Below are 19,646 nucleotides of genomic sequence, written 5' to 3' on the forward strand. Positions count from 1 at the left end.
ACAAACAACCCAAATGTTTGGCAGCCCATGTTTGGCAGTTGATTGATTCTTTGCCAAGTGCCTACCCCCACTACCAGCCACATGGGCCACAGATATTCAGCCTGCCTCCCTATAAAACCTCTCCAAACCCCCCACCACCACCCCCAAATCAGATCCTCTAATCCTCTGCCACAACAACAACATTGCATGGGTTCATAAGGAATACAACAGAAAGTGTTTTTGATAGGTAATGGAAATGAATGTTTCTTATTGCAGCCTCGCCCTGTTTAAGTAAATGTTTTTCCGTTTGCTGCCTTAGGAACAAGACGCTGTTCACCATAACACAGCAGCAACTCCAGTCAGAGTGCATTCCCTGGAGATTGTGGGTGTGTGTTCTGAAAGATCAGGAAAAGGCTCAGAGTTTGTGCTCTGAGCAGCTTAAAGCCGAATACTTACACAACACTGCTTTTCTTATCGGACTTCCAGAAATGCGTGGTTCAGTCGTTTCAGTTTATTTAGAGGATAAGTAGATGGGAATATATGACTACTAGGAAAGTTGCCCCAGGATGTCTCTAATTTGCCAACAACCTCCATCTGAACCCAAGAGACATGAGTCTTAGGACAGGAGAATTTGCCCAATTTGTGTTTGTTTTCGAATGACCACGGTAACTCTGTGCAGTCATATGTACAGCATTTGTCTCTTCTTACTTGTGGATCCTGTTTGAGGAGAGGAGAGGGAATTGGCACAGCTGAAAATAGAGTGAAAACAATAGATGACAGAAAACCACTGTCTAGGGTGCATGCAACCGTCATTTAAAGGTCTCCATCACGAGACAAAATGTGGTCTCCTAGAAATATAATGGAAAGAATAAATTATATTTCTATGGTGGTCTCCAAATACTCACCTCCCCCTATGTAATATGATTTAAATTGAAATGTTGTATGGATAAATCTAGTAGGCCAATGCAAGAATGTATACAGGTTCTATTGAAAATCAATGATCATTATCATAATGATATCAATTGTGGATTTTAGTTTATTTTTCCCATATGGGCAGGTTATGGATTTGAGATGTATTACTCTCAACTGACCCTTGCTCTTCTATTTCCCAAACGTACTGTAAGAGCGCTTTGACTTCCTCGGTCTTGGTGACATCACGCCGACAGCGCAATAGATGGAGCTGTCGAGCGCTTTAATAACGGGAATGCCCTTTCAGCCCGCTTGTTTGAGATCAGTGTAGCCTACCTACCGAGGTGGAGGGACGATGCCACCGTCTCGTAATAACGGACAGTGCACGAACAGACCGCGTCATCGAAATTAAGAATATAAACCGTTATTGAAACAGATTGGGGAGAAAATAAAGGGAAAGACATTTTATGCAATTTAAAAAAATATCTTCTCCGAAAGAAAGGAAAATACTTAAAACTGTAGGAACTCCCTGGCTCACATCCACAAAAGTGATTCTGTCATTATGAAGAAGAACAATTTAGCCAAACGGGTGAGATATAGTTTTTTTTTTCAATTATTGGGTGAAAGTTTTTGGCCATGCATCTTTGCATTAGGCTATACATTTTCTAGGATATAACTGGCAATATGCCCATATAATCGGGCATTATGCGCGCTTTGACACGACAGCACACATTAGCCGCTAAATCACACACATTGTCTATATCACACTTGATAGCCTACAATTCCTAAATAATGGTCGTCTGGCACCTCCTTATGCGTTCCACATTCAATGTGTAGCCTATCAATTTCCTTGTGTGCCATTACACGGATTTCCTCAACATACGGCTTCAACCATCCAGTGAAGAGTACAATGTGTTGTCAGATGTCCGTTGCGCTGTATCGGTTGGTAGCTTTCAGATATTTTATTTGCCACACCCTGGATGTTATAAGACATGCACTTCAATTTTACGCACAGAAGAGCGCACCGTTATCCTTTTTGGGGGAAAAGACGCGAGGAGGCTGATAGTTGCCAGAGTGGACTTACTGAGGCTCAGATTGAAAAGTCATTTGCCTTTGAAAGAGCTCTTATTTTCTCTGTACTCTCGCGAACATCTTGTTACGTAAGCTAAACTAGGTTTTAACGGATTTATCCCACTTTTAACATGCAGGGTCCTCAAGATGTCAACCAGCTGTCATCGCAGCCAGACAAAGTAGGCTGGATCCGCAAGTTCTGTGGCAAAGGGATTTTCAGGGAAATATGGAAAAACCGTTTCGTGATACTGAGAGGAGACCATCTGTACATCTCTGAGAAAGAGGTATGCACTTCTCTTTCACCTCCACAGTGGAGGCTGCTGAGGGGAGGACGGCTCATAACAGTGGCTGGAATGGAACAAATGGAATGGCATCAAACCATGTGTTTGTTGTATTTGATACGTTCCACTAATTCCGCTCCAGCCATTACCATGAGCCCGTCCTCCCAGTTAAGGTGCCACCAACCTCCCGTGCTCCAATATTATGTGTAGGCCAGTGGAGGCTGCTGAGGAGAGGACGGCTCATAATAATGACTGGAATAGAGACGATGGAATGGCATCAAACACATCATATGTGGTTTCCATGTGGTTGATGTCACTCCATTGACTCCATTCCAGCCATTATTATGACTCATCCTCTCCTCAGCAGCCTCCACTGGTGAAGGCTATAATTGTGTCTACAGTGGGCGCACCTGTACTTGAAATTGTTAAACGGACAACCTGGCTGCCTGTGTGTGTGCATGCGTGTGCGTGTGTGCGGCCTGTACTGCTGTAGACATTTCAGGTTTCCTTTGTTGCATGCTCGCTCCCCTTGCTCAGTAGAGATGCTTTGTGTGTGTGTCTGTGTAGGTGTCTGTCTGAGCACCACACAGTTGAAAACCAATGAACCACAAATACCACACAGCCTGTTTAAGATGCACCTTTTAGATGACAGCTTTGACAGCAAACATGGATTTGACCTTTTGGCGTGTGGAAGGACATCTTGGGTTTCTCAAGTTTCAGAGTTCTGAGGAACTTGTTTTGTGAAATGTGAAATGCCTTTAATGTAAGCTACACCTGAGCTCTCAGCTCTTGGTCTGTTGTTTCCAGCAACACATTTAACCAAGAGTCCCCTGGTTTTGAATAGACAGATGTTGTTAGAAGTCTGGAAATCAAGGCCATGGAAATGGGACAAAATCTGATTGAATTTCCTTGGCTGTTGAAAATAAATATGCTCAATTGTCAAATCTAAGCACAAATCACCATGCAAGCCAAAAAAATGATGTGCTGAATTCAGATTACTTTCACTGACGCAAACGTTCCCACCTTCTGAGGTCAACAAAATGCCCACTGGGCACAGGCGTCAATTCAACGTCTATTTCACGTTGGTTCAACATAATTTCATTGAAATGACATGGAAACAACGTGGATTCAACCAGTGTGTACTACTATGGGCATTGGTGGCAGATGGTGACTCAGTATAATCGTTGGGCAGATTTAGAACACTGCCCATTACAATACAACAGGTTTTTGGCCATGGCATAGAAAGATAACTATTCTGTTTGACCGAAAGTAATGGCTTATGTCCAAGTGCTTTAATCACATGAAAGGTTCCAGTGAACAGCCTCATTATCAGTACAAGTTTCGAGATCAAATGGCCTCGGTGTTAAACCTTGAGATGTAGCGAATTCACACCCTTTCGTTCTGTGGAAAGGCACTGCACCATCATTTCTGGGGAGTAGCGCTGGTATCTTTTTGTTGTTGATAATGACCACACTATAGGGCATGGACAATCAGCCATCCATCTCTGTATTCTCTATTCTTTTCTGTCTTCTTTGTTTTTGAGGTCAGATTCTGTTTGATATCACTGTTTCAATACTCCCCCTCTCAAGCAGTAATCATGGAGGTAAACGCTACTGACAGCTGAGAGGGCACAGGTCTTTCTGAAAGTGGAATAATGCCCTTTAAATTATTCCTCTATGGGATTCTCAGAACAGCGAATTAAAGTTCCACATAAGGGTCTGCATTTCTCTATTGGTCTAATGAAAGACAAACATTTAAAGATAATAACTCCTCGACATGCACTTAGTTCATTTCAGGTTCAGTTAAGGCTAACCTTGTTCGTAAAATGTGTATCTGGTTCAGTTGTGGTTGTAGGTGTCACGCTTGCTAATGAAACAAACAAGCCAATGACAACATTGCAGGTTCACTTGACGATTCAGTCACATGCAATGCCTCTCTCGCCTTATCTTCAAGCCCCAAAGGCCTGACTGAGTGCTCCGCTGTCCATTCCAGAACCCCCGAATAAGACCGTGGACAATGCTCCAGCAGGGTACCCACAGGCTTCCCTTGAAGGGAGAGAGCGGGACTGAGGGCTCCATGCCAGTTTCCCTGATCATTTTAGAACCAAAGGTTGAAAAGTTTTTTTTTTTCTTCTGTGAACCTACTCCCTTACAGCCTGCTGGATGAGCAACAAACACGTGTCAGAATCTCATAAGACCGCGGCTGACGCAGCTGCGCCTCTCGCTGTGCCTGAGGATCCCCAAGCGCCCAATGCCCCTACCCCTCAACCCTACCCTATACACACAGACACAGAAACACACACACGCTGAAGCTGAGGTTCAGTTGCTGTGTAATGCCATCACCATCCTCACCTGTGGTACGGGACGCATCAATTCAGTGTAGTTAACGTTCTCTCTCTTTTTTAGTCTCTTTATCGTGTCTCACACATGCTCTCTAATTTCTTGGATGTTTTAGCTCTGTTATGTAATGCATCGATGACTCCTTTTACACTTAATACAATTCTATTTTTGATAAGGAGATATTTTTATATTAGGGTAATTGGTAAGTGGCATGCTAGCTATTTGTCAGGTGAAGGTAACTGCTCCCTCAGTGCTGTTTGACCTGCGTGTCATGTGCTCCGCTGCAACTTCTTAACCACAATTAATGGTGGTGCATTATTCAAATGTGAACTTTGAAAAGACAAGCACGCTGTTCATGAAGTAGGCCAGAAGGCTAAGATGAACACTAAGGCTTTTGTATCTCTGACACTCAGCGTAACTACAGCTGTACGGCCTCTTTGGGCCCGGAATAATCTTTTCATTTTCCTATAGAGTGCCCTCTTTGAGTTTGATTTAATGGCTTATCGACTTTGAGTGCCACCATTTTGTTAGCGAAGTTACAGCACAAATTACACTTTTGAACCACAATCACTGAATGAATTGCCTCAATCATTTCTATTAATCCCAGATGAAGGACACTCATACTGTGAGTTCACTCCAACACGTTATACTGTATTTCAAAGCAGGTCTGGTGTTGAATCAACATAATCAAGCGTCCACAAAATATACAACTTGCTTGTACTTGCTTAAATGTGTTAAAAACACTTGCGTTAAAACGTGACCAGCATTGTAGTTGAACTTTATCTGCAATTGATTGAATTGTGGCATGAGTGTGTGTGCAAGCTGGCCAATTGTCTGCTGCCTCATAAGATTAGCTACATAAGCTTGGGGAAGCAGAGTAAGCAGGTATACTGTTCTATTACCTCGAAGCATCTTCACACGGGGCACCGGTTCGATGTGTCAGAGATTCTCATAAGAGGATTTGCAGCCATGCAACTGGGAATCTGAGACGTCACCTGCTGGTGACATTACTCTGTACTTCCCCAGATTCAAACTTACTTCATCATTTGACCACTAATACAAACATGTATCTATCTGTTCTCTTGTCAATTTTTTCAATGTTTGATTGTGGGGGTGATACTGTATTTAGAGGGAAGTTCACAGAGAGAACTAAAGCGTAAGCTGAGATGAACTCTTGCCGCAGGAGGACATATAGTCCTACTCATTCAAGGGTTTTTCTTTATTTTTTATTATTTTTAACATTGAAGAATAATAATGAAGACATCAAAACTATGAAATAACACATATGGAATCATGTAGTAACCAAAAAAGTGTTAATCAAATCAAAATGTATTTTATATTTGAGATTCTTCAAATAGCCACCGTTGCATTGATGACAGCTTTGCACACTCTTGACATTCTCTCAACCAGCTTCATGAGGAATGGAAGACCTGGAATGAATTTCAATTAACAGGTGTGCATTCTTAAAAGTTAATTTGTGGAATTTCTTTCCTTCTTAATGCATTTTAGCCAATCAGTTGTGTTGTGACAAGGTAGGAGTGATATACAGAAGATAGCCCTATTTGGTGAAAGACCAAGTCCATATGGCAAGAACAGCTCAAATAACCAAAGAGAAACGAGTCCATCATTACTTTAAGACATGAGGGTCAGTCAATATGGAACATTTAAAAAACTTTGAAAGTTTATTCAAGTGCAGTCGCAAAAACCATCAAGCGTTATGATGACACTGGCTCTCATGAGGACTGCCACAGGAATGGAAGACCTAGAGTTATCTCTTGTGCAAAGGATAAGTTCATTAGAGTTACCAGCCTCAGAAATTTCAGCCCAAATAAATGCTTCACAGAGTTGAAGTAACAGACACATCTCAACATTAACTGTTCAGAGGAGACTGTGAATCAGGCCTTCATGGTCGAATTGCTGCAAAGAAACCACTACTAAAGGACACCAATAAAAAGCAGAGACTTGCTTGGGCCAAGAAACACGAGCAATGGACATTAGACCGGTGGAAATTTGTCATTTGGTCTGGAGTCCAAATTGGACATTTTTGGTTCCAACCGCCGTGTCTTTGTGAGCAGCGGTGTGGGTGAACGGATGATCTCCGCATGTGTATTTCCCACCGTAAAGCATGGAGGAGGAGGTGTTATGGTGTGGGGGTGCTTTGCTGGTGACACTGTCTGTGATTTATTTAGAATTCTTACCAGCATGTTTACCACGATATTCTGCAGCAATACGCCATCCCATCTGGGTTGGGCTTAGTGGGACTATCATTTGTTTTTCAGCAGGACAATAACCCAACACACCTCCAGGCTGTGTAAGGGCTATTTTACCAAGAAGGAGAGTGATTGAGTGCTGCATATGATGACCTGGCCTCCACAATCCCCTCAACCAAATTGAGATGGTTTGGGATGAGTCGGACCGCAAAGTGAAGGAAAAGCAGCCAACAATATTCAGCATATGTGGGAACTCCTTCAAGACTGTTGGAAAAGCATTCCAGGTGAAGCTGGTTGAAAGAATGCCAAGAGTGTGAAAAGCTGTCATCAAGACAAAGGGTGGCTATTTGAAGATTCTCAAATATAAAATATATATAGATTTGTTTAACACTTTTTTGGTTACTACATGATTCCATATGTGTTATTTCATAGTTGTGATGTCTTCACTATTATTCTACAATGTAGAAAATAGTAAAAATAACGAAAAAACTCTTGAATGAGTAGGTGTTCTAAAACTTTTGACCGGTAGTGTATATTGAGTGTACAAAACATTAGGAACACAACATGACATAGACTGACCAGGTGAATCCAGGTGAAAGCATTATCCTTTATTGATGTAACTTGTTAAATCCACTTCAATCAGTGTAGATGAAGGGGAGGAGACAGGATAAAGAAGGATTTTTAAGCCTTGAGACAATTGAGACATGGATTGTGTATGTGTGCCATTCGGAGGGTGAATGGGCAAGACAAAATATTTAAGTGCTTTTGAATGGGGTATGGTAGTAGGTGCCAGGCACACCGGTTTGTGTATGTCAATAACTGGGTTTTTCACACTCAACGGTTTTCCGTGTGTATCAAGAATGGTCTACCACCCAAAGGACATCCAGCCAATTTGACACAACTTTGGGAAGCATTGGAGTCAACATGGGCCAGCATCCCTGTGGAATGCTTTCGACACCTTTTAGAGTCCATGCCCCCAATGAATTGAGGCTGTTCTGAGGGCAAAAGGGGGTGCAACTCAATATTAGGAAGGTGTTTCTAATGTTTTGTACACTTAGTGTATTTTAAGACTATTGAATTTCATCACCTCCCTGTTACTTTGCAGTGTCAGGGGAAACTACTCAGGGAACAGCTCCAGTATTTTTGTGTTGAACATTTCAAGATATCATTAAAGGTTTCATCATCTCAAAGAGCCTGTTAACTGCGGTGTATCTTTCATATTATGCCCACTCAGCTACTGCTCAACGCAGGAGTTTGAATAATTTTGATCATCTTCCCATAATTCCCTGCAGAACCATAGCTCGGAGAGCCTCAATTGGCCAGACGGACATGCTGCTATAAGAACGTGTATTACACAGCACAGGAACTGCATAGATGCGTGTGTTACAGAGAGGTCTGGTCGTCCATAGAAGGCTGCTGTTGTGTGTGAAGTGTACAGTAGCGTATGCTGTCATAGTTGAGAATAAGATGTGTGGCTGTGTGCTGTGAGAGCAGGTTAAGGAGGTGCCTGTTCTCTGCTCCGACCATATCAACCCTGCGCATCGCTCTGTTCTTATCTTACAGCTGTGCTATTGGCTGCAGGTTACACACATCATACACCTTTCATAAGAGCACTCTCTGTTCTCTTCTGTAGTCTTGGCACGTGCAGACAGAGAGATGCTCCTGTAGAATGCTCAAAGTGCTTCCACTCGAGCACTCAATCTATGATCTCTGTGAATAATTGATGGGATTTCCGTCCATGTTTATATACTGTATATATAGAGTTATGGTTTTCAGTGGTGACTTGCACGACATATGAAAGAGGACACAAACAAAACAGGATTTTGTGAGAGAGAGTGAGGGAAGCTTGTATTCATCGGATACCAAGGGGTACCTGAGGTAAGATTTTAGGCCATGCATTGAAGAAATATGGTGACATAGTTGGACAAGTGTTTTGTAGTTGGTCAAGATCTTTGTGATTGACGTAGCTTACAGATACTGCAATGTGATTGGCTCAACATCTGTGACAGAAGGCGAATGTGTGACCAAGTTTAGTGGTTGAGAGAGAATCCCTCTGACTGGGGGAGCTTAGCATGACATTGGACTAACACACCTCTGAAATTGGTCAAGGACCAGACAAGTGTTGTTACTGGTCCGATGGATCAATGTGATCAGTGGAGAACTGGGTTATTGGTGGAAACCCGTATGTAATTGGAAATAGTGCAAGATGACAATTGGCTCAAGTTTACAATTGGCTCATTCATCCCCCTCCTCTCCCCTGTAACTATTCCCCAGGTCGTTGCTGCAAATGAGAACGTGTTCTCAGTCAACTTACCTGGTAAAATAATGGTAAATAAATAATGACTGGTCATCAAGCATATCATATGGTCAATGTAACAAAGCTATATGATTGGTGCAGGGAGGCCATGGTGGTTTAGCTTTCCATACTTGTTACACTAGTTATTTCAGGAAAGCCTCCTCGCCACTTCTGAGAATATTATATACGTATATGTAGTATTACATTATAAATAAACCAGCCTCTTTCAACTCCCCAGCTCTAAACTGCATTACATTTTCCAGAGTGATTGAAAAGATGCTTTTAATCCCTTTCTCCTTTTAATTCCAACCTGGTTTATATAAAATCCTCTCGGGCTTGATTACAGGATATTTCAGGCATGTCCACCAGATTTTGGAGTGTGACCAAAGGGACATCGCCTTTCCATTCGCTCTAGGGTTTCCCCTGCATTCTACTGTTGGATGGGCTGCGGCCGGCTAGTATAGACTTTCTGTATCTTTGCGTTTCAGGGCTGTATGTTACTGGGTTATTCTCAGTGGTTCAGTGCAGCATTTAACCCAGACTGACACCTCCAACTCTGCTTTTCCATATAGGGAGCAGGAGAGGTGCAGGAGGGCCACAGCAGGGGTGCAGGAGGGGCGCAGGAGCGGTACAGGAGGGGAGCAGGAGGGGGGCAGGAGGGGGGGCAAGAGGGGAGGGAAATATTGATGGGAGGGTGGGGTTCCAGAATGGATCCTCAGAGCTTCTTTTGCCCCATATTAGTCTCTCTCACACACACACACACACACAAACACACACAAACACACACACACACACACACACAAACACACACACACACACACACACACACACACACACACACACACACACACACACACACACACACACACACACACACACACACACACACACATACAAACACACACACACACACACACACACACACACACACACACACACACACACACACACACACACACACACACACACATACAAACACACACACACACACACACACACACACACACACACACACACACACACACACACACACACACACACACACACACACACAGCTCATGCTTATCTTCTACATTTTAAATGCAGTTCGGGTGGCTAATGTAGAGGTAGCAGCATGTGGGTGGGACACAGTTTGGATTTATGTTTTGTCAGGAAGAAATTGGACTACACTTTGATGTATGTATTGTGCTCATACAGTATACTGTATATCGCTAGGCATAATAGAGTTCCTCAATGAAATTAAAGACAAATATGGCCAAATGTAGCCCTAACAAGTGCATTTCAGGCTGCTAGTGGTTTAATAGTGGTTGATACTAGGCTGCGACACATTATGTAATGAGACCGTATGTGGTGGTTTCTTTGATCACAGAAGCTCTCAGTTGCTCCGTGTCTCGTTCGAACGTTGGCAGATTCCTCTGATGCAGGGCTCTGTTGCTGTGGAAAATCTCTATGCATCAAGATGAAAGTGGAACACCCCTGCCCCTTCCAAAAACACACTCACATCCACCCACACACACCATTGCTATGTGTTCCAATGACGTTCAACCTTTATTTCTCTGCGTCTCCTTTAGTTCTCACAAGAGGCCTACACACAGGCTTGTACCCATGTCAATAACCAACCCCCAACACCACCAAACACACACACCTGCCTTGACCCCCATTGAGCCCGTTGGTGTGTAGAATCTAATGGGGCTCTCTGGGAGGTCCCACCACCCCTGGGGTTGTATGTAATCACCTGTCAGTCAGGCTCAGTGCAGGGGTCGATGTCTCTGCCACCAGCGCTGTTGATTACAATTGATCTGTGTTTAAACAGACACTTTCCTGCGGGGCCACGAGACCAATAATGGGAGGCAGGGGAGTAACACAGGAACACCCGCTCCAAGACTACATTTTTCTACCAATTTGTCTGGCTATTGCTTTTTGACGGTATTGGGAAGCAGGTTTTGAAAATAAACACATTTTTCAATGCTCTGTGTAAAAGTATGATCATAACATGGTGACATTATGATGTCAGGCCTGTAATGGATTTTTTTATATAGACATTTGGACTTAAAAAGACCTTTGTTACACCTACAGACAGCTTCTGTATATGCATTTAAGGCCTGATATTTCAGAACCTGTCATTTGAAACCTCAATAACGTAATGGATGATACGAATGTGAGAAGTGGCTGATTTTTACCCAGGCACCGTGGTGTGTCTCTGTGCTGTTGAAAGCTGCTGGATAACAGAGAGTGGCAATTAAGCAATAAGGCATGGAGGGAGGTGTGGTTTATGGCCAATATACCACAGCTAAGGGCTGTTCTTAGGTACGACGCATCGCGGAAGTGCTTTATTGTTATTATAAACTGGTTACCAACGTAGTTAGAGCAGTAAAAATATACGATCTTATATACCACGGCTGTCAGCCAATCAGCATTCAGGGCTGGAACCACCCAGTTTATAATTAGTATTTTCCCTTGGGTTAAACTCAAGATGACCTGCTGTAATGCACAGTAGGTTGTTCTGTGTGTGTGTGTGCATATGTGTGCATTATTGTGGTAGACAGATGTTTTAAGGTTCAAAACAAATTGACAAAGCTAATTTGCCAGTGCCATCTTGCACATCTGTATAGACATGAGTTGTAACTACTTCCTGTTTTGTCTGTGTGTTTCCAGGTGAAGGATGAGAGGAAGGTCCAGGAGTTGTTTGACCTGGCTGACTACGAACGCTCTGAGGAGCTGCGCAAGGCCAAGAGTCGCAGTAAGAAGAACCACAGCAGGTTCACCCTGCTTCGCTGCAAGCAGCCTGGGAACATGGTGGGTCCTTCTGCCCAGGGAGAGTGAAGGAGTCAGGCAGGGAGGCTGCACAGGGCCTGGGGTCCGAAGGCCTCAGTAAGAAGCCCTTACTGCAGGTGTCAATTTTAGCTGAAAATGCACTTAGAAGTTTTATTTAGCTGAAAACTAAAATTTGAGCATAGTTTATCCTAAGACATATTTTGTGGTTTTCTGTGAAGAGAGAGTATTGTATATAGAGTACACGTTCAAATCAATGGGCCCTTTTCCAACTTATGGGCCCTTTTCCAACAATGCAGAATTAAAGATAACGGAGTGGCTACAGACACCGAGATTTTGTATCTCCATAGAGATAAATAGTAACAGCGTATTTTTTTAGGAACTATCTCTGCCATGGTTCGTTGGACAAAGCCTATGGGGAAATGAATAGCGTTTTGGGATAAACGCCAAAAATAAGGACGAAAAGGCTTCATAATTCATAAAGGTCACGTTAACATGACATATTATCTCATAGAAACCAAACGTATAACGTATCTCCTAAGCCTGTGTTAACCTCAGACCTTGTTTTCTGCTGTGTCTACTCCGCTACCTGCGTAGCTGCTGTGCTGACTGCTTCGCTGCCGGTCCCCCTCCTTGATGATCGCCTTTGTCCGGTAGCTGGTGTAGCCTACAAACTTCATGTTGTACACAAAACTGGTCGCACTATTGTATTCCCTCAGTCGGCTATTAAGCATAAGCGCAATTACCTACAAATGTCATGTTGTGCACCAAACTGTTCAAACTACTGCATTTCATGCCTCAGTAAGCATAAGCGGGATTTCCTGTTCTTTTTTGAGGGGAGTAGGCTACATGTAGCTATTTACATGTTTACACAAATACACTATCGACATGTACAAACTTTGTTGTCGGTATTGGTGTCAACGGTACAGGCTGGTGTCGGCGGTGGTGTAATGGTGTGGTGAATGTTTTCCTGGCACACGTTAGGTCCCTTGATACCAATTGAGCAACGTTTCCATGCCCTGAAGAATTCAGGCTGTTCTGGAGTCTGACCCGGTACTAGATAGTTGTACCTAATAAACTGGCCACTGAGTGTATGTGTTGAAAGTGTGTGTGTGTATGTGTGTTTTGGGGTGTCAGTGTGTGGGTAGAGTCCAGTGTGTGTGCATAGTCCGTTCAAGAGAGGTGCAAAGAATTTGTCTAGCTGATGGCATTTCTTCCATTTTCTCTCTGGGAGATGATATGGTTGTGTTGCCTCATTGGATTGAACACTAACACACCCCCACCACAGACCGGGATTGGTGGATTTCTCCAGAAAGACATAATCCACAGAATCCCATTACCACTCAAGAGGCATTCTCTATAACGGCCAAATCCTATAGAGATTCCACCCACAGTTGTCACTTCTGACCCACTGCAGTTCCTTTCGATCTCGGCACCAGCTGCTGGTTCATTTTACTTCATTGTTCTCTGTCTTAGTGTGATATTCTGTAACTTCGTTTCAGGAATGGAGTGTGTGTTTGAGAGAAGATTTTAATTATATACAAGAAGATGTAACTGGATTAAAGGCAGATGCTCAATTTACCTATTTGTGTCAAGCTTTGCAGAGATTCTTCCTCCAGTTTACAGCTTAGACCCTGCTTTAGATAAGAACCATCTTTAACATTTAGTGAGACGCAATCTCCTTTTCAAGGCGATTTAGGCAAAGCCGCCCCATTAAGCTTTCTGTCCCCCTTTCCATCTCCCACACACTGGCTACGTTTCCACTCTCCCTCCAGCCAATGCTTCCACTCATTTATTGCTTTTAAATCCACAATGAGAGTGTGCAAGTGCACACTTACTGTAGGAAGAAGGGTGAATATTGGGCGAATCCCTTTCTCTTCTTTCAACCACTCAATCGATTCTGTCCTTTCCTCAGGTGCCCAATCTTGTGTTTTTGGCCGTTAGCCCCGAGGACAAGGAGTCGTGGGTCAATGCCCTCAATACAGCCATCATCAAAGCCAAGAACCGCATCTTTGACGAGGTAGGTCAGTCACTCTTCTCCTCCCCTCCTCTGTCCCTATGTCGCCAGCTCTCACTTCTCCCCAGCTTTCTACAGCTTCACTTCTTTTTCTCTCTCATTAACATGTCTCTCATGCAACATTTATGATTTCAAATGAAACCACCGACACTCAAAACGCCCCCACGGCCAGCCTTAAAAAGTTTCCAGACAAATGTAGCCGTTGCAGTTGCTAAGCCCACTATGTAAAATTGGTGAATTTAGACAAAAGTGAAAGTAAGTGGCATCTCCCCAGGCGTGGATGAGAGATCAAAGTGTTTCCTCGCTGACTCATCCATCTCCGTCGGGAACAGTCCTCGTTAACACTCCGTCCCTGCCGACGCCCACCGGTTTTCCTCGTGCCTCTCGATCAAACAGTGTCTCCCTCCCCATCACACACTATAGGGTGAAAATCCATCTTCCGTATTTAGAGATCGTCGAGAAGTGAGAATGAACTCTGCAGCCACCATAGTGTGAAGTACCTGCTTCCGCACAGCAGGTTGAATTCCAACACCCAACAATGTACTCTACTCTAATGCCCTCTACTGTTTTCTACATTACATCCTCAGCTCAGGCTAAGGGGAAGTTACGTGTTGCTCCTATAACCTTATACTCTTTCATCCATTCCCAACTCTCCCTCCACAAATATACATTTATGTTATTCTGAATGTAAAAAAACATCTATTTCTGATTGTCTCCATAGGTCACAATTGAAGAGGACAGTGTCCTGGTGCACCCTACACGTGATCGTGCCAAGATTCCCCATGCACGGCGCTTGCCCACCCGGGGACACCTCATGGCTGTGGTGGGTGTTGCTACCGTGGCTAACACTGACATTTTAGTTCCAAGTCAATATTTTATTTGTGAAAGGCAAATAAGAAATTGTACTGTTTGTATTGTAAGGATTTATCATGGTCTGTTTCATTGAATGCTAAACTCTCGTTGCTCTCCCTAGGCATCCACCTCTTCAGACGGAATGTTGACCCTTGACCTTGTCCACGAGGAAGATGACTCCACCCCAGATGATGAGGAAGAAGGCTTCTGGGAAAATAACTTCCGGGTTGACCTAGACAAACGGACCACAGGTCGTCAGCGTTCTGGCACAGATGTCTCCAAACTCTGTGTCACCACAAGGGACCCAAGGGTACCCAAGACGGGCAGCCTGCCTCGCGGGAGCGAGCTCTCCTGGGGCCGGGCGCACCATCTTGAGGCTCAATCCCACACTCCTCAACCAGGGAAGAGGTTCAGTGCCCAGGGTAGGAGCCGCTGCGCCTCCATGGACGAGGTCCTTTCCTCACGGCCAGTCAGAGGTGTCCTTCGCCCTCGTCCCACAGATGAACCTGTCCAGCCTGTTGGACAACTGCAGAGTCTTATCGCCCAGAAAATGCAGAGGGCTCAGGAACTGCTGGAAGAAATGCGATTGGAGGAACTGCAACATGCAAAGGGCATTGACTCGCCCTATCTGAAGAGCATTGACTCGCCCCGCTTGCACCATCTGAGAGGGTCTGAGTCTCCTCACTCCAGGGCCTCAGGCTCACCTCGCAGTAAGAATAGTGACTCCCCACGTTTGAGGGTAAAAGACTCGCCTCGTTTGAAGGGGAAAGACTCACCTCGTATGAAGGGCAAGAAGTCCCGCTCAAAAGGTACAGACTCACTCCATTCAAAGAGTGATGACTCTCCTAATTTGAGGGGTAAGGACTCTCCCCGTCTCAGGGTTACTGACTCTCCCCGTCTCAGGGCTGCTGATTCTTCCCGTTTCATGGAAACACACTTGCCAAGTCTGAAGGGTTCTGACTCCCCACGTCTCAAGAACATTGGTTCACCCTTTTCAAAAAGTTTTGACTCATCTAGTCTGAAGGACTCTGTCTCGCCTCGCATCAAGGATACTGATTCTCCTGTTCTGAGGGGTAAGGACTCGCTAAATATAATTGGCAAGAATTCTCAGAGTCTGAAGAGTATCGGCTCAACTTATCCTAAGGGTGCTGACTCGCCCTGTCTGAAGGGTGCTGACTCGCCCCGTCTGAAGGGTAATGACTCGCTCCATAGTAAGAGTGCACACTCACTTATCAGTGACTGTGATTTGGAGAGTAGACGGGCAGAGGCGGAGCGTCTTCTGCAGGAAGCCGTCTCCTCCTGGCGTCAGGCTAAGGAGGTGCTGGAGGAGGTGAAGGAGCTGCAGACGCAGTCACTAAACCGCCGCTCCGAAAAGAAAACAGTAGAGAGGCCCCCAACACCGCCCCAGGACTATAGGCTGGAGGACCAGTGACTCTGTCGCCAACACAGCTGGAAAGCATGCTGCCTTCTCTCCAAACAAAGACAATTAGAAAGAGCACTAGGGGCATGGAGTACCTTCAGTACATTTTCTGTCACGGTTTTGTTGTCATTACTTGCCAGTGTTGAAGCACAAAGCTTTTAGGGTCTACTGCTCATTCTACACTGTTTTATATTGATCCTTGTTTCCATACCGTATACTAGTCAAATTAAGCTGAGCAAGTAATGACAGAAATATTTTATTAGCACTGCTGTTTCCTTGCTGGTGTGAATAGGTTAGATGGACCTTGACCCCATAATATGATTCTGGGCATTAGTTTTTGTTCCCTTTGTCAAAGGCTCTGTGGTCCACTCTGTGGATGGAGGGATGGGCGTCTGGGCTGTAGGAGCAGAGCAGAGCTTTATCCTGGTTTGTGGATGGGGGGTGACTCAGACTGAGAAGCATAAACAGGGCAAGAGTGGGGGCGCCGTGCCTCGGTGACACTGACACGCCCAAGGAAAGTCATGCTGTTCATGTATTTACATTTATTATCTGCCAGAGGTCGATTAGGTTTCATTGCAAAATGCTTTGTACTGTAAATATAAGCATGAAATGCTTTTTTATAATGGACAAATGGAATGAGAATTTTTGCGTGGAAACATTGTCTGAGGAGCATTATTTCAGTCTGAAATGCATATATGGAGAAGATGCCTGGGATTTCTCTCTTTCGGTTAGCTTCAGTTATTGACGACTTGCAGTCAAGTCCAATGACCTTGAAGCATCAAGATTTTCCCCAGTCAGAAACCTAGTATTGTAGTTGTTGGTCTTCTCAGAGACTGAATACAAAGGCAATCTTTCTCTTACTGTGAGCGTGTTATGTCCTCTTTCCCTCTGTGTCCTAAACTGAGCAATAATAATCCAGGGACAGATTCAAGATGCCTGTTAACATTATGCAATCAAACTGATTCATTTGACAAGTTGGATTCCTGACATGTTTAGCTAAAACTCACAGACCACTTTAATTGAAAGGATATCAAGTAACTAACTGCTTTGCTTTATTAAATGCACTTCTATTTTCGGGTCATGTAACATGGTCTCTTGCTTGTACTCAGAATTCCTCTATTGTTTTGGTTAATTGGGGTTCTGTGGTCTACCAAAGACTGCATGTGAGTGATTCAGCGGAAGCGAGCAAGAGAACATGCTCATTAACTCTGATCAGCATCTGAGGAGAAATGCTATTATGGGATTATAATTGCAGGCGTCATGTTGGGTCTCTGTAGTGTTTGTTGCTCTTCTAATCAGGTGGGAAGATGATTTTAACAGTTCTTCTGTTTCTCTTCCAAAAGGTGCACAGGGTAATCTCACAACAAGAGGATCAATGATTTAATGAGAGAGAGAGATGATGAAAGCTTCTGAAAGGTTTTCAGAGCACAAAGATGGGAGCACAAAACATTTGGAGATTTAAGGATGGGTTAGTTGCACTGCACTATTTCATACCAAAATAGGGTGGAAATCAATGTTCTTAGTGGCATGTCCTGGTTTAGTCACATGGTCAGTATTTCCCACCATGCCATTGGCTGACTGCCAAAATGTGACTCATAGGTCACTGAGTTGATATTAACATGCACAGTGCATCTAGGACAGGACAAACATCGCTCAATTACACCAGGCTCACCTCACATACGGTTACAATCACTCATGTGTGATTGCGGTTTATCAGTTTATTTGATTATGTGTACGTGTGTGTCCCTTCAGCAGCAATTATATGGCTTTGGTGCACATGACAACATGCAATACAGTAGGCCTAATGTTGATAACGAAAGAGATCTCCACCACTGCTTTGTAATCTGACCTAAGCCAAAGACCAGCGTATAGCAACTCCGCCAGAAAGAGGTGAAAAGTGGTTCAAATGTCTCAAGAAATCTGCATAAATAGATTTTATTTACAGCAATTGAGAAATTACTAATGTATGCATAAGTTAAATAAATAATTTACACCGAATTCCCTTTGTCTTTCATCACTTCCCTTTTAACTACTGATTTGCGTCCCTAGGGGCAGAATTGCAGTTTTATCATACTACCCATTAGGACTGAATTAAGTATTCAAATTTAATTATACATGATTACGAACGTGAAGCATGGCTCCATCTTTACTGCTGTGCATTCGCAACGAGGATTCAATTCATTTTGCACCCCATCCATTTTGAATTAGAGGAGTGTTACTGCATGTTCTTGCCAGTAGCCCTGTTTAAGCAGAGGGATTAACAGTTTAAAGGTTATATGGTTGAGCAGATGTGACTGTGTAGAAGATTCCTATCACCTGACTCCTCTGTTAGAGGGGAGGGAGGGAGAGAGAGAGAGTAGAGGAGTATGGGTTGAGGGGGGAGGGGCTGCTCCGTGCTCCATTGTGACTCAATAGCCTTGCAGCATCTGGCTATGGCGTGGCCCCACTGAATCAAATGGATTAATAAGGACGCTCCAGTGATGGCATTAGTAATACTGGAGCCTGGAGCAAAAATGCTACTGCCTGGCCCCCGTTTTCAGTGGTTTCTTTTATAGGAGAGGACTTCATAATGATAATAGCTAAATATGACCCAAATACATGTGAATGGATGAAAGATGACAACTACAGACAGGTAGTTACTGCACACTACTGTAACCAACAAGAGCGGGAATACTGAAGTACAACATCAGGTCATAGCATGTATAAAAGAACCCAATGACTACATTGGGATGCAGGAGAGAGAAAAATGATTTCCTCACTCACTGCTCCACGTTGCCATGCTTGCCTCGGAGGAGGAGAACTTGTTCATTTGGAGGGTGGTTGCTACTTGCTCCTTGTCATGGCCCAGCGAGGGACGTTAGCAACAGCACAAAAAATGCATCATACTTATTACAACCACGGCACAACAAACCAACGGCACGTTCAGAAGCTGTATAGGAGGAACCATGTCTCTGAAGCGAATGTGTCGTTCCTATGCAGATGAACGCACCGCGCACATGGTTGCTTAGAAAAATAACATGACAACGAAAGGCTTTTAGGGACACAAGAGACTGAATATTTCAGAAGCAGTAACGTGGGACTGCGGCGATATGATAGCATGCTATCTCTGCTGTTATAAACCCCTTGATGTGGCTAAGCTACGGGAATGCTCAGCTGGCCGGTCCACTCACTTCAGACGGGCTGGGCATGTTCTGTTGTGCATTGGCTGACACTAGGCCAAAGGCATATTTCAATTTGATTGTGTGTTTAACACTATTTTGTGGTTTATATGTTCATATCCTCGTTTTTGGTTAAAAGGACTCTGGTCATGGTTTTTATATTTTTGGTGTTATAACGACACTAAATGGATTAAACATACAACTCTCAGAGAGTTGCTTAAATGTAACTCAAATTGTCAATTGACTCTTTTCAGTGTCATTTTTAACCGACTCCCTTGCCATTTGACACTTTCCTGTGTTGTTTAAACATAACAATCAACTCCAGCAGAGTACATTTCTCTT

At 43.9% G+C, this 19,646-nt stretch overlaps 1 protein-coding gene across 1 annotated transcript; it reads left to right on the forward strand.

Annotated features, from left to right (window-relative positions):
- Positions 1-1,190: 1,190 nt before the first annotated feature.
- Positions 1,191-18,144, forward strand: LOC129819807 (pleckstrin homology domain-containing family O member 1-A-like). Its single transcript, XM_055876408.1, has 6 exons — positions 1,191-1,477; positions 2,097-2,243; positions 11,741-11,881; positions 13,773-13,877; positions 14,596-14,697; positions 14,848-18,144. Exons 1-6 carry the CDS (start codon positions 1,451-1,453, stop codon positions 16,156-16,158), a joined length of 1,833 nt encoding a protein of 610 aa, XP_055732383.1. The 5' UTR covers positions 1,191-1,450; the 3' UTR covers positions 16,159-18,144.
- Positions 18,145-19,646: the final 1,502 nt, after the last annotated feature.

Source organism: Salvelinus fontinalis, chromosome 22 (genome assembly GCF_029448725.1).
Source record: "Salvelinus fontinalis isolate EN_2023a chromosome 22, ASM2944872v1, whole genome shotgun sequence".
Lineage (NCBI taxonomy): Eukaryota > Metazoa > Chordata > Actinopteri > Salmoniformes > Salmonidae > Salvelinus > Salvelinus fontinalis.

Coding starts and splice junctions, on each gene's coding strand:
- LOC129819807 (XM_055876408.1), top strand. CDS start 1,451: ATGAAGAAGAACAATTTAGCCAAACGG. Junction 2,244..11,740: donor TGTACATCTCTGAGAAAGAG/GTATGCACTTCT, acceptor GTGTGTTTCCAG/GTGAAGGATGAGAGGAAGGT. Junction 14,698..14,847: donor GGGGACACCTCATGGCTGTG/GTGGGTGTTGCT, acceptor TGCTCTCCCTAG/GCATCCACCTCTTCAGACGG.